Below are 24,981 nucleotides of genomic sequence, written 5' to 3' on the forward strand. Positions count from 1 at the left end.
TTTATTGGCAGAGCCGAGAAATGTCTAATCCATTATCTCAATCAAACTGATTCATTGTGACAGCTGTTTTCACAAACCTCCTGCTGTATCAGGTAGGGCTAAGATCATTTTTCTAGAATATGTCATTTTATTAATATAATTGGATAAAGCAGTTACCATATGACTTGCTTTCTATGCCCTATAAATTAGCAATTAAGGATAATTACTGCATCCATGAAAGTTTGCAACGTGAATCAGTACAGCTTTGGCAGAACAATTATCCGTGACAGTTTCCTCTCAATCTTAACCTTATTCTTCTGAAATTAAAATTCTGATAAACTAACAATGTATTTTATTTACTTGTTATGTTTATTGTTTGTCTCCCCCTACTAGGATGTCCGCTCTCTAAGAGAAGATTTTTTGGTCTGTTATATTTCACTGAGTATGCCACTAGCCTGGAACGATACCTGGCACATAGTAGGCACTCATATTTGCATTGAATTAATCAATGAATAAATGAATCAGTCAATGAATAAAATTTAAAAAATTAATCCGCTTAGATGTCAGGTCTTTCACAGAGGAAAAAATGACTTGTTTTGGTGCTATAGGAGATACAGTTTAAATTTGATGTATAAACCTTGGTCTTTTTAAATTTTTTTCCAATGGAGCTACTTCTCCTTGGCTTTATTTGGTGAAGAACGTTGGATAAGAGAAGGCCATTAATATATTTTTATTGAGGAAGAAGTTGAGTAAAGACTATTGGCAAATGAGGCAGGTGAAAGGAGTTTAACAATTCTTAGAAGGAGAAATGGAGATAGCAAGAAGGAGGTGTAGTGTGTGTTGAACTATTTCAGTTCTATAAATAGTAGGAAGGAAACTAGTTCCTCTCTTATAGGTAGGTCTCTTCTTTCTTAATGGTCTGCAGATGGTCTTTTCCTACTTTTCTACCAAGGCCATGCCTAAATGAGGGGGAGCAAGTTTCACTGGAGAGATGTACACGTGTCAGCCTTTTCCTCCTGGGGGGATAGGAGTGGCAGTGTCTCCCACGATGAATATCTATTCTTGTTGCTTAGGAGGTTGAATTGGTGCCTGCTGCTTGAATTTGTATACTCAGTAGTATAAAAGGTGTCAAGCAACCTGTAAAGTAGAAGTCTTCTCTCTCTAATATTAATCCAAGCATTGACTGTTGTCTGAATGGCATATTTGGTGCAATAATGCAGAGATGTTCTGACAGCAGTCTTCAGAATAGCATTCAGGGAGAGGGGAAGAGGTACAAAGGAAGTTTTGCAAAATTCCTATGCACAAGTTGTTTGCCAGGGTAATAGTTATAGACCTATTGTCTCCCAGGGACCTAGGTTATTCAGTAGAGGCATTAGAGATAGCTCCTTTCTGATATTTAGGGGACAAAGGAGGGTTCTTCTCATCATTCTGTTCTTGAGCTTTTCAGTGTGGTGTGTGTTTGTTTTGTTTTGTTGGTTTTTTTTTTAATTTTTTTATTTTGTTTGCTTTTTGGTCAGACTTGAGAAATCAGGACTTTTTTTTTTTTTTTTCCTAGCGTGGGTCATTGCTCACTCATCAGGGTTTAACCTTGATCAACCAACGTGGGTTTTCTTATACGTGGGCCTTAGCTTTTCCAGCTGGGCTTACTGAGAAGCACTAGGTCTCCTGGGAGTACTTTATTACTTTTTGTGAAAAGTTGACTAAAACTGAGGTGCAGGCATTGGGGACAGATGCTCTGGTTTGTATGCTGGATGTAGTTTGGCTCTCCTCAGCCCCATTTGGAATTTGTGCGTCAGTGATTTCAAGTACAGGTACTCTGCAGTGTGCTATTCTCCTGATTATGACGAATTGACTATAAATGAATCAGATGCAGACTCTTTTCCTTTACTTCCTTTGGTGCTTCTCATTTCAGGAACCCCAGACATCCTGTGCTTTAGGATACCTGTTCTTTCCTGGCTTCACTTTGAGAGCTTGTCTTTTTTAGGGTGTCAGTTCCCAGGGATGATGCCCAGGGCATGGGTTCTCAGGAGAGGCAGTTAGAAAGGCTGTCTGGTTGGAAGCTATAGAGTTTAATTGCTGGTGACTGGTGACACTTGATCAGAAAGGATATAAATGAAGAGCAGGACTTGCCATATATAAAGAAGACCATCATTTATTATATGTGTCCTGGTATAGCCAAGGAAGAGCCATTTAGACCAAGGTATGTGCTTCAGGTATTGGTGATACTGAGGCATTCATCAGAACGCTATTTTTTTTTTTAATTGGAATGTGTATATTTGTTGGACAGAGTTTCTGTAAGAAGGTAGTAGATTGGATAAATATGTTCTATTCATACAATGAAATATATAGCCATGAAAGTGAATAAACAGGTGTTTTACATCAACATGTATGAGTTTCACCAAAACAACATCAACAAAAACCCAAAACAGAAACAAAAAACAAAGGGCAAAAGAAGCAAGTGACATGGGCACACGCAGTAGACTCACTTTATAGAGAGTTCGGAAATAGGAAAAATGAAGCTACATTGTGTAGAGATGTATACCTAGATGGTAAAACTGTACAGGAAAGTAAGGGAGGGGTGGTCATAATGGCGGCGGGGAAGGGGCTACAAGTAGAGTGGGGCACAGAAGGGAGCTTAGGTTCTAGCATGTTCTAGTTCTTCACTTGGGTGGTGGTTATTCAGTTTGCTCATTTTTTTAAGTGTACATAGGTGCTTAAATGTGCTTCTGTATTTATATTAATGTTTCATAATTTAAAGAATTAATTAAAGTGGAGAGGTGAGGGAGAAATGTCAGCTAAGCAAATGTACATAGGGGTGGCTTCCTTTCCAAGCATCGTTCCTTCACGGAGAACTCTGCGGTGCTGTGTACCGAAGGGCTCTATGTTGGCAGATCTCGCCAGCCTATCACTAATTTTTCAGCACCTATTCCTTGTTCTGAAGCGTGAGATTGGGAGTCTTTTAGATCTAGTGAAGCCAGTGCTCCAGTCCATCTGTTCATTAAATTGTGCCTTGCTGAGCAAAGACAACTTGAATAGCTTGGGTGACGTTTGTCATTTTTTTCTATACGCCTTTTCTTCTGTTCTCCCACTTGAGATCCTCCCTTCTCCCCTGCAGATATTTTAAGTTAAATCCTAGTGAGCTTCAGAGCTCTTTTGCAAGTGGGTTCTATGCCTGATGCCTTTGATTAGAGAGATAAAAGGAGCTACTGTGCTTGGGAGCTATAAGGTGCCTCTCAGAGCTAGAAGGTTTTAATCCTAGAGAGCGTGGATTTTCTGGATCACTTTGTGTGTCTCTCTTGGCCTAGACTGAGTGCTGTCCGCAAGGGACGTGTAGCATTGGGTGTACTTGGCCTCTTGTGGGTGGAGTGTAGGGGCTTCTTCCTTCAGCTTCCCCTTTTCTTAGGCCTTCCGTTGCTTGCTTCCCTCCTAAACGGGATGTGTGGGTGGAGACATTGACTTCTTAATAATTGAAAAGAGCATGGGTGGTGGTGCTTGCTGGCATGAAATTTCAGAGGTCCTTCATCTCCATGTCTCACATGCCCTTTATCCTGAACAGTCTATTTCTTTTATGACTTTTCTGTTGTTTGTTTAATTCCTACTACTATTTCTGGGTCTGTCATTTCAGTATGTAGCCCAACATTTCCTGTGGGTGTTTCTCATAATGAAATTAAGAACAATCCCATTCGTTTATTTGAATGCCTCCAGGGTGCCAAGTATGTTGGGGATACGGTGAGGGAACACCTTACATTATGGTGAGATTACCTCTGGACCACTAATTTTCTCTTTTTCTCCCCCTCCGTAGGTCCTCTCAGGGTGTGCTATCATTGTCCGCGGACAGCCCCGTGGAGGGCCTCCTCCTGAGAGGCAGATCAACCTTAGCAACATTCGAGCTGGAAATCTTGCCCGCCGGGCAGCTGCCACACAGCCTGATGCAAAAGATACACCGGATGAGGTGGGTGCTTCCAGAGGCTTCCCTGAGGCTGTGGACCCGGGTTCTAGCCTAATGTCTTTGACTGATGCACATTTGTACTCTTTGTTTTCCTGTGTATTTTGAGTATTTTTGTGTCACAGGAACGATGACTCTGGACGCACCCGTGTGGCTGGCAGAGTTCACACACTCAACACCGCTAGCAGTGAATCCCTGGCCCAGCCTGTCCTGCCTTTTCTGCCTTTTCCGCCTTTTCCCATAGGCTTCCCACCTCTGCACGCTTGTCGGCATTGTCATTCCTTCTCTTGGGACATAGGTTGGACTATTTCCTAGGTAGTCTCTCAGCCATTGGAGGCTGCCGTTGGTTATGGCAGCGTTCTTTTATTAATTTGTGTTTGAATTCTTCATTCACGTTCAAAATTCAGAAGGATATGGAGTGAAAAATCCAGTTCTCTCCAGGGACTACTGATGTCATTAGTGTCTTGTGTCTCCTTCCAGAGATACATTATCGCCTGTCCAAGCAGACATTCTCACTTCCATAAATGGGAGTGTATTGAATGCCTGTGCTTTATTACAGATTCCTAATCTTGGATCGATCTGTGAACCCCTTGAAATTGTTTGCAAAGTTTTGTGTAAACATGCATTGTTGAGGGAGTTTTTTGATTTATTTTTTATTTTTTAACATTCATTGTTGAGTGAGAGAGACAGGGCGTGAGTGGGGGAGGAGTAGAGAGAGGGGGAGACAAAGAATCCGAAGCAGGCTCCAGGCTCTGAGCTGTCAGCATAGAGCCCGAGGTGGGGCTCAAACCCATGAACCGTGAGATCATGACCTGAGCTGAAGTTGGACGCTTAACCCACTGAGCCACCCAGGTGCCCCAAGGGAGGGAGTTTTTAATTGGTTTCTCAAGGTAGCTTAGGGCTCAGTAATCAAGAACCATTGTGTTATGGCGATTTGAGAGACTTACGAGCTTGTCCTGCCTTCCCCTCCTTTGCCCTATCACTCTACCTCTGTCTGTGGTCTACCTTGAACTCCTTGAGTTCTTCCATCTCCTAGTAGCTGCTGTGAGTCCAAATTTGGTATGGTCTAGTCTTCTTGGCTCCTATACTTTGAAACCTCAGTTCTTGTCTCTTCTTAAGTAGTGCTTTGGCTATCATTAGAAGTGAAATTTCTGGGTTCTAATTACTTGTCCTTTCCCCAACTTGATGATGTTGGGCAAGTTTGGTAGCTCAGCTTTCCTCTGCTGTTTCCTGACGTGGAAGTAAAGAAAAAAAGGCGGTTCATGGTGGATCTTCTGTTTAAGGAAAACATGTGTTTTAAAGAATCTATAATAAAAGGGGCATTTTGTTTGAATTACAATAGTGAAGCAATATTATAGAAAATAGTGATAGAGACAACTTGCCCATAGTTCTGCTGTCAACAGTAATCCAGTTAGATTCTTGGGATAATGACAAAGTAGATCAAAGAAATTCTTTTTCATTGGTCCTCCATCAGTGACCACAACTGTTGGGAATAGTGATAGTGTAGACATTGTTTGGGAGACTTAAACAAGATCATGTGAAGCACTTAGCACATGTCTATAATGTACCTGATGAATGTTACTTGTACTCTCTACTGCTATTTGTTAATTTGTTATAAATACTCCTAGTACTGTTAGACTTAATCCCTGAAGATTAATTCTCTCATAGCACTTTTCAAATTTTGCATGCTATAAGTGCTTTTCTTGACCAGCATTTTCAATAGTTCTTTACCTTTCAGTTGTGTGTTGTGTAACAGCTTGAGTGCTCCTGTGAGGAGAAGAGTTGACCCTGGCTGGCTAGGGCTGATCAAGTTCATTGCCCCAGAAGAAAGAAGCAATGTAGTCTCTAAGAAAGAAGGGTTGGGTTTTAATTTCCTGTTTCGTGGATGGGAATCTAGGGCAGAGAAACACAAGGCCAGTTGGAACTTGTTCTAAAATATTTTAACTGTATCCTATGTAACAGTACAATAAAATCTTACAGGAACTCTTCTAGCTGAGAGAATACTCCGTGATCTGATCCCAGCCCTTATTATAGCTTCATGTATTTATACAGTGTGGTGCTTTTTTTTTTTTTTTTCTTCCCCCTCTTTCAGAGCAACCCTGTCTCACTAAGTTTCTCCTGGTAACTCTTCAAAGGTCCCTGAGACATGAAGTATTTGATGGCTACAGACTTCACCCTTTCTTAGCCACAGTCACTTCTTCTCTGTCCTGATAATCTAGTCTCTCTTTTCCCTGCTGTGATCTGGTTTTCTCCCCTTACTGTGCTTTTGAAGCTGCTCCGGCTCAAGGGACCAGTGATGCCCACTGATAACCCAAATCAGAAACCTGATTTCCCTTGCTGTCCCCTTGCCTTGTGACGTCCAGGCCTTTATCAAGACCTAGAGAGTCTGCCTCCTTTAAGATCTCTCTTCTCCATCCTTGAAACTTCATTACTACTCCTATTGTTCTTTGTTTCACTCTGATAGTGTGCTCGGTATGCTGAAATAATGGTGCTTCTGCCTTCAGTCTCCTCCCCTCTAACCCTTTCTCTATATGCTCCCAGATCTTTTTGAAACAAAGTTTCATTTATTCCCTTGCTAGATATTATTCTCACATTCATTCCTTGCTTATATGTCTTTCTCTGCAACACTGTAAGTTCGTCTAGGGGAAGGACCTTATCTCTCATCTCTCTTCTTGTGCCCAGTCAGTGCCCAACACAAAACTGATACACAGCGAATCAACATGTGAACAATGAGGGTAAAAAACCTGAGCGTTTCCTTTGGGGGATCAGTGGATTGTGGAATGTGGCAGTACCCTTTCTTTCTGGCTTTTTGCTGTTTTGGAGCAGGTTGTCCATTTTTTTCACATTCAGGTAGAGTCCAGGATGGTATTGCTCATTTGCTTCCCTTTGTATCACTGTCCCAAATATCATTTAGTTGCTTATTCTCTGCCTTCCCACATCATACTTCCCTCATCGTATCTTCTTTCAAAGAGGCTCAGCTCTCCCAAGCCGTGTGGCAGTAAAAGCGGCTCCACTGTATGTTCCCAGGCCTCTCTGCCCTGTTGCAGGCTAATCTCCAGTGTTGCCTAGCTACTCTAGGCAGCCTAGATACTGCATTGATGGGCATTGTGGGAATTACATACTTATTTCCCACAGATTTATTGAGTTCTGTTATGTGTGAAGCTCTGTGTTGGTTTCAGGAGAAATACAGAAATGAGTGTTAACAGTCCTGCTTTCAGTGGGCCTTTTGAGAATTAGGGTGGTAGGGTCGTGGGGCCTTGAGGGATTAGTTACATACACATGTGGCACAGTGGGTGGGGTGATAAGAAGGTGGGACAAGACGTATTGAGCACTGGGCCATGGCCAAAAGTAGCTAGTTTTAAGGATTTACACTCTCACAGTAATTCAGCAGTCCATCTGGTTCGAAGAAAAGATGGGAATTAAAAAACTGATTTCATCGTGGTAGACCTCAGACCTTGCTTGAGGCAGGGAGCAGAGTGCAAGCTGCTAGATTGCCAGCCGTTGGGCATTCTAAAGGAAACAGGGAATTTTGAGTCTCAACTACTTACTAGCCATTTGCTTCTTAGATTGAGCTCTGAGACATCGTGAAAGGACCACAGCTGTTCTTCCTATTAGGCCATTCTGGAGCTTCCTTGATAAATGCTTTGGGCAACTTTCCCATTCTTGTTCCTAGAGTTGTTCTGGGAGGCTGTGTTGGGATAGCCCTCTCTAGCAGACAGCCGTCTGCAGGCTGTCCTCCGTATGGACACTTGCACAAAGATTTGTCCTGGAATGCTCTGTTGCCCTTGTGAGGAGTGGTTTGATCAGTAGCTCTCATGGGTCCCTCAGTTGCCTCTCTTCATAGCTAGTCTTGTGCAGTTAGTGAATTTGCCCAACCCTAGATGGAACACAACTTGAGAAGGCTGGTTTAAGAAAGCAAGATTACAGAAATTAAATTCGTTTTCCTATAGGATTAAGTATATGTCCTTTCCAAGACCTAGAGCATGGCTTTCTCTTATTGCCTAGTGACTGACCAACTGTAAAACATGAGGTCCTAAGAAAAGGGTGCTCCTTCAGCAAGTCTTAAAATCTGTTAGTAATTTTGTTTAGTTGGTAGAAATTGGAGGTTTCCTCATAGGTGCTACATAGTTCCTTGTGAACTGACCCGTGATAAATGAGTTTTTAATCAAGTTCCTTTAAGATTACTTGTTTTGTCAGAGCTTATCCAAGTTTTAGGCAAAACATGTATTACTGAATTTTAGATATTTATTAGCGTGCTACTCAAAACTGAATCCTGAACATGAGACCTGTAGCCGAGGATGTTTTTTTAAGTGGATCACTAAGGTAATAAAAATGGAGGACACTGTGCTAGTTTATTCAGTACTGTTTTTGTGATGTGGCTGATAATTGGGCTCATTTTTCAATTATTAGACTCTTTTTGGTGACAGGTGGCTGTTTTCATTTTAAGGGGGTAGAGATGGGACATGAAAATGCGGTGAACTTACTGTGACCATTGAGTAATTGGCTCTTTTGCTCTTGGGTGCTTTGAGGAGAGAGCGTTAGATGAGTGAGGATAAGCTTGTTTTTCTGTCTCTGAGAGCACTTACACAGGATCAGTTCTTCCTAGAAGCGTTCAGAACTGATGTTATACAACAGTACTAGTTTTGTGAACACCAGTCCGGCGGGTTGGTGAACTGCCATCTTTTGATTGACTTCTGGTTTCTGGGAAGTCATATGGGCGTTTTCTTTTAGAAAAGCTTGTTGGATAACTCCATGGAATAATCTTAATGGCCTGAAAAGGTTAGCAGAGGCTTCCTTCCCAGGCCAGTGATGTACTGTTTGCCTTTACTATGTGTAGCCCCAGCCCTGTGGCTCCAGGTGATTGTAACAGGCAGCGTACGCATGTTGTATATACTTTTCCTTTTTGTACTTTGCATTTTTCCTGCACGTGAGCTCCTGCAGATCATATATTCCTTGAACTCATATGCCCTCCTTCCTCATTTCTGTTCTGAGGGAACTTGGGGGCACTGAGCTAGGTCTAGACTGTAAATTCAAGTGCAGGTGGCTGCTGACACAGGACTGCTTCAGAGGAGACATCTCCCTTTGTACCATCCTAGAAGTGATGGGGTGGGGATCTGGAGGTCACATGGAGACTCCTTGGCATTATGTGGATATGTGGCTCACCTCCTGTGTCAGAGCCTTAGATGGGTGACAGGAAAGAACCACAGTTGTCAAGATGACCCCTTACCAGGACGTGTTACTGGTGTCTTCCCTAAGGTTGTGGGACCTGGGTCCCATGGGCACAGCCTCAGACTACAGCAGGAAAAGGAGATATTTTGGGGAGAATAGATCTTGCCCTTCTCAACTCTGTTGTTCTTAAAAAAGGTAGGGGGATTGGGTATAAGCAAGGCTCTTTCTTTTTTTTTTTTTTTTTTTTAAGTTTTTTTAATGTTTATTTTAGAGAGATAGAGACAGAGCATGAACGGGGGAGGGTCAGAGAGAGAGGGAGACACAGAATCTGAAGCAGGCTCCAGGCTCTGAGCCGTCAGCACAGAGCCCAACATGGGGCCCGAAACCACGTACTGTGGGATCATGATCTGAGCCGAAGTCGGATGCTTAACCGACCGAACCACCCAGGTGCGCCAGCAAAGCTGTTTCTTGAGCAGGATACTCACTCTGGGAAATAGGAGCACTAGAACCTTGCACTTACTCTGACAGTGCCTTGAGCTGCTTTCAGGCTAGTTTAATAATTTGTGAAAGCACTTCGCAGACTGGAAAGAGACAAACAAATGGAGGTAGTTGTTCTTTATGTTTTCCCTTTGACTAGGTGAGTTCCTGGAGCCTGGACTTCCCATTCAGGAGTGGGCTGATAAATATAAAGCATTTAGAGTAGTGGCTGGCTCATGGCAAGTGCTGTAAAATTATTGGCAATTATTATTCATGAAGTACACTATAGATGTGAATAGAAAGTGGTGGAGGAGAAAGTACTACTGTCAATATCTGGGAAGCTGTGAGGCCTGTTTTCAGGGCCTGTGCTAGTTAAGTCAACTGCTAGATTCTCCTTTTTTATGAGCCCCCTGAGTGTGCAATCTGTGTTGTGTGCATTTCATTTTTATATTCCCCTCAGGGCTTAGCATAGGGCCAGGGTATTGAAGGAATGAAGTTGCTTGAATGCTGATTATAGTTGGGAACTAGGCAGTTCTTACGTGACACGTTTGTTTTGTCTTTCAGCCCTGGGCATTTCCTGCCCGAGAGTTCCTTCGGAAGAAGCTGATTGGGAAGGAAGTCTGTTTCACAATAGAAAACAAGACTCCCCAGGGGCGAGAGTATGGCATGATCTACCTTGGAAAAGGTGAGTTAGCAAGGAGAAAAGGACTCCTTTCTATCTGTGTCTAAAGTTTCTCCAAAGATCTGATTTTATCTGGTGGAAGGCCAGTGTGAGTTCTGGTGGCGGGAGTTCTAGGACAGTTGGCTGTAGGTGTAATTGAAGTCCTTTGAGTACCAGAGGTCATGGTGCAAAGGTGCAGGGGATCGCTCCCGATTCCTGCTCCTTGTTTACTCCTGTGTCTGCTTTCCTGGCCTGGTTTAAATGTGTGTACTACACCATAGCATTCTTCCTTATATTAGCCATCAGCCTGTGGAACTCCGTGGCTCTGTGCTTCTAGGTCATAGTGCTAATTGAATTCCTATAGATTTCCTATTGCATCTTCTATTTCCTTTATCTGTCTTGTGGCTTTTCTTCTCCTGGGGCTTTTTAAGAAAGGAAGAGTTGTTTGGGGCTTGTGGGATTTTGCAAGCCACTTGGTTTGTAATGAAATGGAAAGAACACAGGCTTTGGAGTTTTGTAGATGTGGGTTAGAATTCTGGCTTCTGTTGGGGTGCCTGGGTGGCTCAGTCGGTTAAGCATCTGACTTCAGCTCAGGTCATGATATCGCAGTTTGAGGGTTCGAGCCCCACGTCGGGCTCTTTGCTGGCAGGCAGTTCAGAGCCTGGAGCCTGCTTTGGATTCTGTGTGTTCCTCTCTCTCTGCCCCTCCCCTGCTCACACTCTGTCTCTCTAAAAAATAAATAAACATTAAAAAAAAAAAAAAAAAGAATTCTGGCTTCAGTTACCGTGTACCCTTACTTAAATCTTAACCTTTGTAAGTTCTCGTTTCATCTGTAAGCTATTGAGAGAGTTGAAAGAGATAGTATATGTAAAACAGTTGTAAACCAGATAGTATATGCAAAACAGCAGAGTATGTACTCAGCGTATGTGCGTGGGCGCACATATACCTATTGTTTCACTGGGCCAGATGGCTCATGGGACATTAGGTGTTCTGATCTTTTTTGGATTAGGTAGAGGGAGAGGAGAGTATGATTGTGGAATGGAGTTTGGACAGAAATCGGACATAGAAAGGATTGATTGGTAGGATATTCTCCATAAAGCAGCCATTTTGGGAGTTACTTTGGGAGCAGATAGGGTTTTGTTTTGTTTTGTTTTTTTATAATCTTTGATTAAGTTCTGTGATTCTTTTTTTTTCTTTAATTTTTTTTTATTGTTTATTTATGTTTGAGAGAGAGAGTGACACAGACTGTGAGTGGGGGAGGGCCAGAGAGAGGGAGACACAGAATTGGAAGCAGGCTCCAGGCTCTGAGCTGTCAGCACAGAGCCCGACACAAGGCTCGAACCATGAACTGTGAGAGCATGACCTGAGCCAAAGTTGGACGCCCAACCAACTGAGCCACCGAGGCTCCCCAATTCTGTGATTCCTTGATGTAGTAACCTTCCTACTGAGCTGCTTTAGATAATCTTTTGACTTGGGTAGCAAGTAGTTGGAAATAAGTAAACAGGGTATGTGGCATGGCTAACAGCATCCTCTTAAGATTCTAAGCGTAGAGGTCTTAGAAAAGTGAGTTAGGGATGACCATGGAGTTGTCTTGTTTGATTTACCCAGCAGACAAACCCCCTTTTCACCCTCTCAGACAGATGGCTACCTGCTTCTCGATTGCATGGGAAACTGTAGAATTAGTCATCTTTTCAGAAAGATACAAATTTGCTTTTTACCCAAAATTCAAATAACATAGTAGGATATAAAACACTTAAGCGTTATTGTTGGATGGCTACCAGTTAGAAAGAACGGAAGACAGAAGTGCACGGTCTTCAAAATGCAATCACTCAAGGATTTTATCACCTAAAAAATTGCAATTCCACAACAGCTGGTCAGTCTTCTGTCGCCCTGCCAGAGACCTCACTGAAACTACCAAAAATGTCAGGCATAGGTAATTTCTGTAGGGACCACCTTTAAGAGTTCTTTTAAGTAAACTCAGCCTTCAGCTAAAATGGCCTAAGTATTTATGTTGAGGGAAATTGACATTTAAAGTCTTTGTTTTTAGAAAGTTTATTTTTAAAACTGACCCCAATTATAAACTGGGTTTTTAAAATAAAACCTGGTACATGGGAGGTGATCAATAAATATATACCGAAAGAATGTTTGGAATTACTTACATCTTTCAGTTTTAAAGGTTTAAATGACTTAAAGTTTAATATTTTCACTTAACTCTTTTATCTCAATGCCATTTGTAATGAAATGTAATGAAATCTCAATGCCATTTGTAATGAAAGGAACAGTGGCTTAGATAATTAGTATCCTTATGTGTATCCTATTTCATGGTTTCTCCCTTTAAATTTTTTTAATGTTTATTTATTTATTTTGATTTTCTTAAATGTTTTTATTTATTTTTGAGAAAGAGAGAGTGTGTGAGCAGAGGAGGGGCAGAGAGAGAGGGAGACCCAGAATCTGAAGCAGGATCCAGGGACTGAGCTGTCAACCCAGAGCTTGATGCGGGGCTGGAACCCATGAACCTTGAGATCATGACCTGAGCTAAAGTTGGATGCTTAACCAACTGAGCCACCCAGGCGCCCCTCCTTTTTAATTTTTTAAGTTTTACTTTTTATTTTTAATTTCAAGAGTGTGTTTGTGCTGTGCGTGCTTGAAGGAGTGGCAGAGGAAGGGAGGGAGGGAGGGAGAGAATCTTAAGCAGGCTGCATGCTTGTGCACAGCCCAACATAGGACTCGATCCCACAACCCTGGGCTCATGACCTGAGCCAAAATCCAGAGTTGGACCCTCAACCAACTGAGCCAGCCAGGCGCCCTACTCACTTCTTTTTACGTCGTGGAAGAATGGTAGAATTTGGGAATTTGTGGTTGATTTAGAACTTACTGGGGAAAAAAAAAAAGATTAGTCCTCTGACATTTGGAGAAAATACAGTCCACTTGCTCAGAATATCGTCCCAATTGTGACTTGATCAGTTTTATAATTTGATAAGTAATAAGCAAAAGTCAGATCCTTGGCCTACAAATTCCCCATTTCAGTATTCTATCCACCATGTTTTGTTGCTTCCTTTGGGAGTTCAGCCCAGGGAAATGTATTTTTCTCCCTTTTGAAGGAGCAGTCAGAACTCACTTTTTAGAAGTGGGTCAGCCAACAGCCGTTTCATCGTGCTCTGTGCCAGGAAACTGAAAGCTGTTGGGTGTGCAGCTAATTGGCTGGCTTTATGACCACACATCTTGTTTGTACCTGGGCTTTCTCATGCTTTCCACCCCTCTGACCTCTTGGCACCTTACTGCTCAACTTTTTCTTTTTTTTTTTTTTTTTTAAAGTTTATTTATTTTGAGAGAGAGTGTGTGTGCGTGATTGGGGGGAAGGGTAGAGAGAGAGGGAGAGAGAGAATCTCAAGTAGGTTCGTGCCGTCAGCCTGGAGCCCAACGTGGTGCTTGATCTCATGAACCATGAGATCGTGGCCTGTGTGGAAACTGAGAGTTGGACACTTAACTGACTAAGCCACCCAGGCACCCCTCAACTTTTCCTTTAATTGTTAAACCCTTAAAAACCCTTCCTTTTGACTTTTCGCTCTTTGGGATTCTTGTTGCTTTGAAATAACCAGTGTAATACTTGCTAATGTCAGATAGTTCTGTGTGTCTGTGTCTGGCTTCAACAGTAACCTCAGTGGAAAGGTTCTTATGATCCGTGCTCAGCCTCAGAAGCTGAGAATTCTTTTTTTTTTTTTTGAGGGGGGCGGGTGGAGGGGCAGAGGGAGAAGGAGAAAGAGAATCTTAAGCAGGGTCCAGGTGCATCACAGAGCCTAATGGCAGGGTTTGATCTCAATTGTGAGATCATGACCTGAGCCGAAATCAAGAGTCAGATGCTTGACTGCCTGAGTCACCTAAGCGCTCCAGAACCTGAGAATTCCTTGTAGAAATATCATTCATCTGAACTTTCCTTGGTAGGAAAAGAAGTTTAATTTGATTCTGTAGAAATTTGGGCAATGCTAATGGCAAGGCATTTAGGCTGGGTTTGGGGGTGGTGTGTATATTGTTAGTGCTTACAGAAGTTGATATATAGTGTATCGAATATAAATCTAAATAGAATTTTATTCTGTGCTGACATTACCTATCAGCTAGACTCCTGTGTTTGTTTATCTGGGACCTTTGTTCTCTGCCATATTAAAGATTTTTATGTGGCAATTCCTTTATCACTTTGTCTGACAAGCAGAGATTTAAGGGAATACACAGTCTGAAACCTTTTTCAATAGCATGGAAATGCAATTAATGTTTCAGGTGCCCAGGTAGAACCTAATCAGATTGGGTTTTAAGTTTAACTTCATTTTTCTTGCCTGCTGCTGTATGACAGATTAGAAACCTAGACGTTACCTCTGCCCCCGTGTCTCCCAGAGCAGGAGAAAGTCTTTGACAAACGGTGTAGCTTGTCTTGGTGTCCTCTTGGAGCAGATAATAGGACATCCTGGGAGGAATTGGACTTTCTGTGTAAAACGTGATAGACATTCCTAAACGAAGCCATATGATTGTACAGGTGTGACGACTCATTTGATTTGTTTTTAATTCCTGCTGTTGTGCTGAGTGCTGTGCTAAGAGATTTACAGACATTGTGGTTTAATTCTCACAAAAAGCCACGTGGCAGGTACTCTTCCCTATTTATAGATGAATAAATTAAGATACCGAGAGACCTTGTCTAAGCTAGTAAGTGGCAGAATTTGTATTCTGCCCCAGACCTCTGCTGCTTAGGTCAGCGTTCTTTATACTCTCCTGGGCTGCCGTATATGCCTTGTTTTCCTTCAGTCCCCAAGATTGCCTTTTGCCTGGGAGATACACAGGAAAATTGGAAACAAAGTCCTAAGAAGATTTATAGACCTTTGGGTCTTTGCGAGTAGACATTTTAGGAGAAGAGGTTTTCTGAAAAACCCAACACTGTATTGCTGCCTTGTCCAATTCTCTGGCAACATCATTCTCCTTGAAGAGCTAAGGGTTAAAGTGGTTCCATTTGAGCTCTGCTGCTGCTGGAGGGAGATTTGAATCTTGTGTTTAATTCCCTTTTTCCTCCTCAGATACCAATGGGGAAAACATTGCAGAGTCTCTGGTTGCGGAGGGTTTGGCCACCCGGAGAGAAGGCATGAGAGCTAATAAGTAAGTGTTCATTACTCTTCTGTCCCCTTCTATTCCATTGTGAGAGCTGGAGTTACTCAAGTGGGGTGGGTAGTCAGCTCTACAGTGGCTTGCTGCATTTTCTTTCCTATCCCCTGGCATACAGTGGGTAACTTCTGGTGCTCTCCTGCTTTTTGGTACATTCCTGCCCCAATGTGGATTATTCTGAGCCAGGAAGTAACTCAGCATTCATTAGTGGCATTTGACATGTATAACGCCTTTAAAAGTAGGCTTTGAGACAAGAGACTTCCATTCTTTATATTCATAAGAGCCAATAGGCTATGTCTTATACCACTGACCTTCAGTTACAGAGTATTTATCCATCCATCCCAAAAGATTTATTGAGCACTTACTATGTGCCAGGCTGTGTTCTGGGCACTGAGAGTATAGCCATGAACAGAGATAGCTTCTGCTAACATTTTAATGGGGAGACAGACAATAACCCAATAAATAAATATACAATATAGCATGCACAAGAAGTAAGTGCAATAAAAAATAAAGTGAAGTGAATAAATAGAATTCAAAGCAAAAGCTGCTGCGTAGAAGAAGCGAGGGTAACTGATAAGGGCTCAATGGTTCTGTTTTTAAAATCAGGGAAAATCTGTCTCTTTCCAAAGCCTTATAAGTCTGTTTTGGTCCGTAGATCTGTAGATGGTTAAGTAATAGGTAAAACTGTATTTGTTTAGCTAATGGCAGTGTGAACTTAATGGAAATGAGTGTTAGTTATGTAAGCTTTATAGTACATGTATCGTGTTCAAGTTCACCAGTATTGGCTTGCAGTAGGATGGATTGCAGCTGGCTTTAATTAACACTTTAGTCTCTGAAAAGTGATATGTTACATCAGTAATTTGGAGGTTAAAGATGCTGTTTAAATCGTTAAGTCCTTGATATATTATATGTGACTGTTGTTGGTGCATAAAAGGCCTTAGGTAAATATTTGCATGAACTCAAGGCAAGAATGTACTTTTTGCATTCTTCCTGCCTTCATAAACTTTGGGGCCAGCCCTTTCACCATACACTTCTGAGGGTCCTTTTTAACTGCAGAAAAACATTTGCTGGAGCCTGTACTTGGGGAGTGAGCATGTGGGAATTTAATGAATAAAAACATTTGTCATAGGTGGTGTTTGGAAGCATGCTGAAGTTATATCTTAAGGACTGTTGGCATGATTATTGTTGGCAGTAGTTTTTAGGAATCCAGTTTGCAACTAGAATGAAAAATTTTTCAGAAGCCCATACCTATATTGTACCATCTCAACAAAGAAATCTCCCCTGGAGTCCCAATCTTTTTTTCTCTGAAGCTGTCTTTACTTAAATTCTCCTTTTCTCGGTTTCTATGTTTGCTTCTTTCTATCTCTGAAGTACATTTTTTATTGAATTCTGTTTGCAATCTTGGGTCCCCAACGATGTGACTGTCCTTTTTGGGGGGAAGGGGTATATAACAGTACTGAAGACTTCTGGCTTGAGAAATTGTAGGTCAGGGATCCCTGTTCCGGTATCCCTACTGCTCATCGTGGGAGACTGAATTTATGCATACAGCCATTAATGTCACCATTAAGGTATTGAGATTGTGGAAAGGCCCTGCAGTTCACAGTTTCCTTTATCTCGTGTGTGTGTGTGTGTGTGTGTGTGTGTGTGTGTGTGTGTGAGAGAGAGAGAGAGCGAGCGAGAGAGAGCGCACGTGCACACGCGCAACCGAGCTAGCGAGAGCATGCACTTTATTTTTTGGTCTATCTTTTGGCTTTCTGGCTGTTCTCCTATATATTTGGTTTCTTGCTTCATGAAGAAGGAGTCTTCCATTTTCAAAATGGAGGTTATTCAAACTGTTTTTGCTGAGCTGGTCTTATTGAATGTGTAAGTAGTTTTGGGGTGACATCTATAATAACAGTATTTGCTCTGCATTCCCCAGCCCTGTTCTGTAGACAAGAGCAGTAAGGATGATTGTTAGTCCCTTTCTTTGTGCTGTGTCCTGCTGAGCTCTGCCTGGATTCCAGTTCCTGATTCTGGGATGGTTAAATGAAGCTGTACCCCCTGGAGTGGCTTCCCTGTGAGCCACCAACTTGTTCTCTTGTAATCACTGATGGTGGCAGTACCGAGATGTGTGTTCTTTGTATCTTCTCATTAAATGCTCTTACGAGCGAATCTGTTGTTTGAGGGAACAAGTCTGGAATCCGGAAATTGCACTCATGGTGATTTTCTGGTTATAGGCTTGGGTCTGCAGCCATAGATCTGAAACGAGTGCTTTGGTATCTTCAAGGGGAGCAGATGCTGAAGAAAGAGTTCAAAGAAGAGCCTGATTTTTTTTCCTTCTTGTTGTGAACTCACTAACCCACACATGTTTATTTTTCACGTCCTAGTCCTGAGCAGAACCGGCTTTCGGAATGTGAGGAACAAGCAAAGGCAGCTAAGAAAGGGATGTGGAGTGAGGGGAACGGTTCACATACTATTCGGGACCTCAAGTACACCATTGAGAACCCAAGGCACTTTGTGGACTCGCACCATCAGAAGCCTGTCAATGGTGAGGCTAGTGGGAAAAGACCGACATGATGCAGGGTGATTTCTGTTTGCTCTCAAGTTTCTTGAGGTTTACCAAAACTATTTTACTTGGTATCTAAAGGAATTGTTAAGAGTGCAACAACACCATGGTATATTGGAAGGTAACTTGAATGCAGTTTACATAGGTTACATCGGGTATATTTTGACAGAAGTTAGTCCTTTGCTGGTGCAGGGTAGTAAATTGCTGGTAATTTTCCACATTGGGGATCTTCCTGTTTTCTAAAAGATGCTGCTTAAATAACTTCCCTGAAATGTATATTCTGTAAAGATGTAAACACACACACACACACACACACACACACACACACACACGCTATAGTTCTTGGCCCAGGTTTGAGACCCGGTTAACTACAGACTGAGTAAAATTATTAACAGATCTGACCCATTATTTTTTTGCTGGCACCTGGTACTCAGATAAGCATCCTAGCTTACGGATAACAAAGCTCAGGGATGAGCCGTGAGATCCCAGGAAGTTCAGAAGATGGAGAAGTCAGTCTAATCTGTATTCCCAGGAGTAGTTTGTAGAAGAGTCTGTTGTGTGCACACTTGTGATCTCCCAGTGCTTTGTCACTTCTCAGAGGGAGGCTTTCTGAGGGTTTTGGGGAGATGAACTGTGTTAAATGCAGCTTGGTTGGGTATTGTTCATTCCTGGCATGACTTTTGCTAATGACTTAAGCTATTTTTTCTGTCACACAGCTATCATCGAGCATGTGCGGGACGGCAGTGTGGTTAGGGCCCTGCTCCTCCCAGATTACTACCTGGTTACGGTCATGCTGTCAGGGATCAAGGTCAGACCATACACTGGGCTATGGGGTGGATATAGGGTTTGTAGAAGCGTTCAGTGACAGGTGGATTCTTCTACTCTGGGATTTTGGACTTATTGACTCTTCCTAGTATGGGCCATTAACATTGACTAGAGTACTGTATACTGTAAGCTTTGCAGTGGGACTGTTCTCATTAGATCAAATAAGATTAGAAAATTATTTTAAAGATTTTTTAAAAAACTATTTTAAAGTACTCAGTGTCTGTTTGGAGTGGGCTGTGTGGAGAGGTTGTTGAGACCCAGAGAGACGGGAGGTTCTGATGTTTGCTGAGAATGGTTTGTCTCAATGTGGGGTATCCATTTTTGATTTTTAAAAAATCAGGAATTTAAAACCTAGGCATTGATGAATCTTTTCTTGGCAAGGGGTCATTTTCAACTATAATTTAAAATTTCCTCATGATAGTGACCTGAGTTTATTTGCCTTACCAAGAAGTCTGAGAAGATCTATTTCTAGTCACTTTTACCAATATGTTTTAAAAAAGGGGTTACAAGGCCTGATTTGAGACCTTACCTGGTTTAGCTTTGTGGAGTTTGTGGCTTTGGCTGGTTTGGTGTGGGGTGAGAGTGCCTGGCACTCACATTTAGGCTGTACTACCCACCTACTTTACCTTTGCTTTAGTGCCCAACTTTTCGACGGGAGGCAGATGGCAGTGAAACACCAGAGCCTTTTGCTGCAGAGGCCAAATTTTTCACCGAGTCTCGACTACTTCAGAGAGATGTTCAGATCATTCTGGAGAGCTGCCACAACCAAAACATCCTGGGTACCATCCTTCATCCAGTGAGTGTGCCCATGCAGACTGGGCTGTGTGCGGTTGGATGGGGGTGGGGGCGTGGGGTGTGCATTTGGTGTTTGATGGCCTGTGGTTTGCTTCTCTTCTTTTTCTCTGTATTTAAGAGCCATTTAAAGATCTTGGCAGGATCATCATCTGATTTTTGAGACATTTTCTAGGGAGATATTAGTTAGCTGATAGAGTTGGACAAATCTGCTGAACTACTACTCACTTTTAGAAAGTGGATCTCAACTTTTGAGTTCGTAAGAAGAGGAGCTCTTGACATTTCCTCAAGTGTTGGTCCTTGATGTTGAGAAGAGAAAGTTGCGAGGCTGCCACACAGGTGAGAAGTGGCACTGAAACGTGTGGAATAGGATTGCTGAGGTTTATATGTAGGTCTAGAAGGTAGCTTTTTAAAGTATTGGTAGAACTATGATGAGGAATCCTTTCTATGGAAAAATTACTTTGTGTACCCCAGGCCTAATCCAGTTACCTCCTGACTCTGCTTTTGAGTCGGAAATAGGTTCTTTATGTTATTTTAGTTGTGATTATCCGTTCTACCTGGGCATAGACTTTGGTAGGTGGATTTCTCCCGGAATGGAAATGACCTTGTTTTATAACACCCAAGTGTAAATGCATTTTCATTATTGTTCCCTATGTCCAGTACAGAATAAACTCCGGTTACTCTTATTCTTTGGCTGGAGAATTCTTTCATGATGGCCGTTGTGGAAGGCTGGGACACTTGGTTTGGAGTGTGCCAGGGTCATGTCTGTTTCTTCTGGAGTACTCGCTGTCTGCCGGGGCCCTACCAGATGGCTCTGTGGCACAGTAGAATGGGAGTTGTAATTCATTGGGCAAAATGCAGCTGAAGTTACTCCTTTCCTGAGCCTGTTCTTCAGCTCTCTCCTTATGAAAAGGGGAGTAAGTGCTGATCTTAGGGAAGGAAATAATGAGGTGTAATCTCTACTAAAGATTAACATCCTCCTCTGCCCACAAGAAGAGCTATTGAAACGTCAATTCCATTCAATGCCATTAACATTTATCTTACTCCTGTTAAGTGAGAGTTACTGTGTTAGGTGTTGTGGGGATGGGAAGCCAAGGCTGTTAGGAGGAGCCGCAGAGTGGGGTGTCTCATCTTGGGGCTGGTTTCCTAATGAGAGAAACTCTACCCTCTCCTTTCCTTCCTTCCTTCCTTCCTTCCTTCCTTCCTTCCTTCCTTCCTTCCTTCTTCAGTGAACCGCAGTATAAATTGTGGCTGTTAATTTCAGAAGTCTAGAGAAATGGATTCTCTTATGCCTGCCTTCTCATGTGCCTTGTTTTTCAGAATGGCAACATCACAGAGCTCCTCCTGAAGGAAGGTTTTGCACGCTGTGTGGATTGGTCGATTGCAGTTTATACTCGGGGAGCAGAAAAGCTGAGGGCAGCTGAGAGGTAAGGTCTGTTAGGGAAGCCTTCTAGCCCAGGGATCTTATTTAGGATTTTTAGGGAAAGAAATCTAGTGGTCTTTTCTCCCCTATCTGTGTCAGTATTTGTTACATTTCAGTAACGGATTAAGGAAATTCCACAAAAGGGTAGGATCTTACAGAGGAGTGGTTTACTTGTAAGTCTTTAGTTGTCTGATTCTCTGCTGTACATTGAGGGCCTAGATTTTCACTTAGAAATTGTTCTTCACCAGATTTGCTGCTTTAATGTTTTTGGGTCACTTTTTGTCCAAGCATCTCACTTAAATTCTGGATTTTAGGCATTTGGAATGAAATAGCTTGAGGCTCGTTTGAAGATGATGCAGTCACTTACTGGCTGCTCCCTAACAGGCAGGCTGGAGCCAGGGGTAGGATGGAAACATAGAGCCTGTGGGTCCTAAAACAGGACCGTTCAGTGTTGTTATGAAGCCTCATGCCCTCATTTATTGAAGCACGTGTCAATTAAAAATGCTAATGCAACTATGAGATACTGTTGTCATGTTTTCAGCTTGGTGCCTCATGGTTAAAGCAGATGTAGAAGAAACTTATTTCCAGGAAAACAGTAGTCGATATTCCAAAGATTAGGTGGCTGTTTCAAGTATTGAGGTCAAGAATTTCTGGGCGTAGGTGAATTTCATTCACTTGACAGGGTAAATGGAAGACCATGAAGCAGGTAGCAAGAGTAGGTGAATAGAGATGATATTTGGGGAAAGTCCTGGCCACCATCTCCCAGGGTGCATTTAAGCAGAACACCACCAACCACTGATGACAATGATTCACTCTCAAGGTGTGTTGTATGGCTTGTTTCAGAATCATAGAATTATAATGGTCTGGATAACTTTACATTTTTGGCCTTTGAGGTACACAGCTCAGAGATACACAAGAACATGAATTGTATGACCATAATTTTCTTCCCTTGGATCTTTCATATCCTTCTTTGCCTATAAGCAGAAATACTTGTAACTTTTTATAAAAGCAGATTATAATCTGGGCCATTAGATATGGCGTATCTGATTTAAAAACACCATGGTTCTATAACATTTTTTTAGTCTTTATGTTCCACAGCTAAATTCAAAAGATAAAATACTCTTACAAATACAGCTTTCCAAATACCTCTGATTATTCTGTGATGCTCAGAATTTTTTTTTTGTTTTCAGAAAACCCTGTAAATCCATTATTCTAAATATAATTTTCGTTGATAATTTTTTTTTGCATTAAGTTCCTGCCTCTCTTTGAAGAAAGTGAGTACAATGGCAGTAGTATCTACATGTTTTATAACATCTGTAGATTTTATGGATTTTTAGGAGGGCACATCATTAAAAAACAGGTTTAGACTAAGGAATGCAAATCATATCTCAATAATATGTGATTACTTGCCTGCTGTTTTGCATGCTGTATTTGACTTGCTTGCATTGTTAAATCTCTATCAAAGTATTTTATGTATTTTACAGCCACTACATGCTACTTTGTCTTTTTCTCCTTTTAGTGCTTCTTTTAAAAAGTGGCAGTACTGTTTTCAGAAATAATCATTCCTTTCCCTTTGACCTGTATCCGTTTATTTGTAAAGACTTGTAATTACAAAACACAAAAAGCTTATTTGTAAATCTAGCTGCTCATTGGCTTTAAAAAATTTTTGCACATATTCCATTTCCCTCTCTTAGCCTGACTGAAAAAAATGCCTGATGGTTTTAGTACCACGAAACAGATTTTTGCCAACAAGTTTTTGCACTTTTGTCAGTGAACTCCTAGTGGCTTTTTATCCCTTTTCTTACTCTTCAGGTGTACTACAAAGGTGACTTGGTTAGCTGATAGTCTTTTTTTAAATTCAAATGGAAATTGAGCAGGCCTATGCTTTTTAAAAAAATACATTTGTTTGTTTGGATGTGGGTGTTCTTCCCACTTGAGAGCAGTTGCTCTGTGTTTTGTCATTCCAGTGCGTGGCATTTACTAGTCACTGAGGAGATGCTGGATAAGCTAAAGAGCTGATTCAAGGTGGACTTGCACTGTCCGGGCTAGAAAGGCTGCACACCTAGATCCCGGTCAGCCAGCCAGGGGCGTGTATGTCTTGGATGCCAGTTGCGGTACACTTCCTGTTGCTTTCATACTCTGTTCTGGTTTGACCGGTGGCCTTTCCCTTGGGTGTCGTGTCTCTGAGTTAGAGAAGGATGCTGTACTCTTTGCTCCCATGGTGATGGCGGGTTCCATTTGCTGACCTATTCTGTCTGAATGATGTGCATCCTTGTTTTTGTTGCCAGGTTTGCCAAGGAACGCAGGCTGAGAATATGGAGAGACTATGTGGCTCCTACTGCTAATTTGGACCAAAAGGACAAGCAGTTTGTTGCCAAGGTGAGTCATTCTCAGCGTCTTGAGATGCATAGTGGACATTGTCAGGCTAGTGACAATACAGGGATCTCTGAACCATCAAGCCAGGCCTGGAAGCATTTCTGTTTTAAGGCAAGCCAGTGGTGTGTGGATTGTGTGTGTAAGGGTTGTGTACATCCATGTGTTTATTGCAGGGGAATTAGAAACCATAAGAACTTGTCATAAATTTGCGTAACTTCATTAGGAGTTCATGAGTTAAAGTTGTGGACGTTGCCACCTTGAAAGATCGCTCATATTGTAGGGCTTCTATTTGCCTAGCAAATGGCTTTCTCTTAGAGTTCCCATGTCAAAGTGTGTGTGACCTCAGGTTTCTCTCCTTTCTGTTTTGGGACTCTCGTGGTTTTGAGTTTTTTCTCACGTGATGTTTTTTTCCAGAGAGCTCTCCTGAAGTGTCCTGGGATGGATTCCTTTGACAGGAACTAGTGCTACTCAGTAGATTGGGTCCATCAGCAGTGCTGAGTGTTTTCTTCATTGCTGGCTTTGGTACCGTGAGCGGTAGACCTGTTTTCCTCACTTTACCAAAGTGCTGTCATGTTTTCCAATCTATTTTTACTTTTGGCAAGAGATGCTTTAAGCTTTGTTTTCCTGAACTAAAAGAAGTTAATTAACATATCTATATCTGCTGAGAGGTGGCTGTCCCAAATGAGTTGAAGATGGAATACCACTAGGTGGCGCTGTCAGCCTAAAAAATCCAGGACTGGTTTCTCTTCGAATGGTCAAATTTTAACAGTCTCTGAGGAATTGGCTGAATTTCTTCACTTTCTTTTTTATGATGCCCAAAGCAATAAGTCACAGAGTGCTCAAGTGGCTTCCTTCCTTCTTGTCGTAGGTGGTCTCCAGGCAGCTGTCAGGTTAACCATAACTGGGTCTTTGAGACCTAACCATAATTAGGTCTTTTATCCTATTTAGGGAAAAGTTCCTGGTTGGATACTCCCCCATGCATCTTCCAAGTCTTGGTACAGACCAGAATGAACCCCTGCTTCCTTTCTGTGTGAGGACCGCACTAGCTTGGAAACTTGGACATGGCTGTTCTACCTAATTGGAACTTACTTGGTTTTGCTTATGTTTCCTGTCATCTGTTCTAAGACTGTAGCTACACGGTGAAAGGGCGATCATTCACTCAGCAAGGGAGGCATGTCTTCTGTTTTTCACCATCATCACTCTGAGAGGGTCTGATATTTGTGATATAGATGAGGCTTAGGAGGGTCCCCGTATCTTGTACTGTCCCTGCTAGACCGTCTTCAGTTGAAACTGAGTTTATAGAGGGGTGCCTGGGTGGCTCAGTCGGTTTAAGCGTCCGACTTTGGCTCAGGTCATGATCTCATGTTTCGTGAGTTCGAGCCCCACGTCAGGCTCTGTGCTGACAGCTCAGAGTCTGTAGCCTGCTTTGGATTCTGTGTCTCCTTGTCTCTCTGTCCCTCCCCTGCTCATATTCTGTCTCTCTGTCTCTCAAAAATAAATAGACATTAAAAAACAAAAAAGAAACTGAGTTTATAAGAGAAACCCAGAAAATTTTGCAAGGTTTTAGGCTTTTGCTGGTCAAGGAACTAATGCATTGCTGAAAAAAGAAATTTGAAAGAGTAGATGATTGAGTCAGTAGCTTTGTA

The 24,981-nt window shown here is 42.1% G+C and overlaps 1 protein-coding gene across 1 annotated transcript in view; it reads left to right on the forward strand.

Moving 5' to 3' along the window:
* The window catches only part of SND1 (staphylococcal nuclease and tudor domain containing 1), a 422,669-nt gene that overhangs the window by 24,680 nt on the left and 373,008 nt on the right, over positions 1–24,981 (forward strand). Inside the window, exons 2-9 of the mRNA XM_078439837.2 lie at positions 3,782–3,931; positions 10,136–10,256; positions 15,290–15,368; positions 17,741–17,901; positions 18,636–18,727; positions 19,382–19,540; positions 20,857–20,963; positions 23,248–23,338. Of these exons, the coding sequence (XP_078295963.1) occupies positions 3,782–3,931; positions 10,136–10,256; positions 15,290–15,368; positions 17,741–17,901; positions 18,636–18,727; positions 19,382–19,540; positions 20,857–20,963; positions 23,248–23,338 (960 nt within the window). The remainder of the gene's footprint in view (positions 1–3,781; positions 3,932–10,135; positions 10,257–15,289; positions 15,369–17,740; positions 17,902–18,635; positions 18,728–19,381; positions 19,541–20,856; positions 20,964–23,247; positions 23,339–24,981) is intronic.

Source organism: Panthera onca, chromosome A2 (assembly GCF_046562875.1).
Source record: "Panthera onca isolate mPanOnc1 chromosome A2, mPanOnc1 haplotype 2, whole genome shotgun sequence".
Lineage (NCBI taxonomy): Eukaryota > Metazoa > Chordata > Mammalia > Carnivora > Felidae > Panthera > Panthera onca.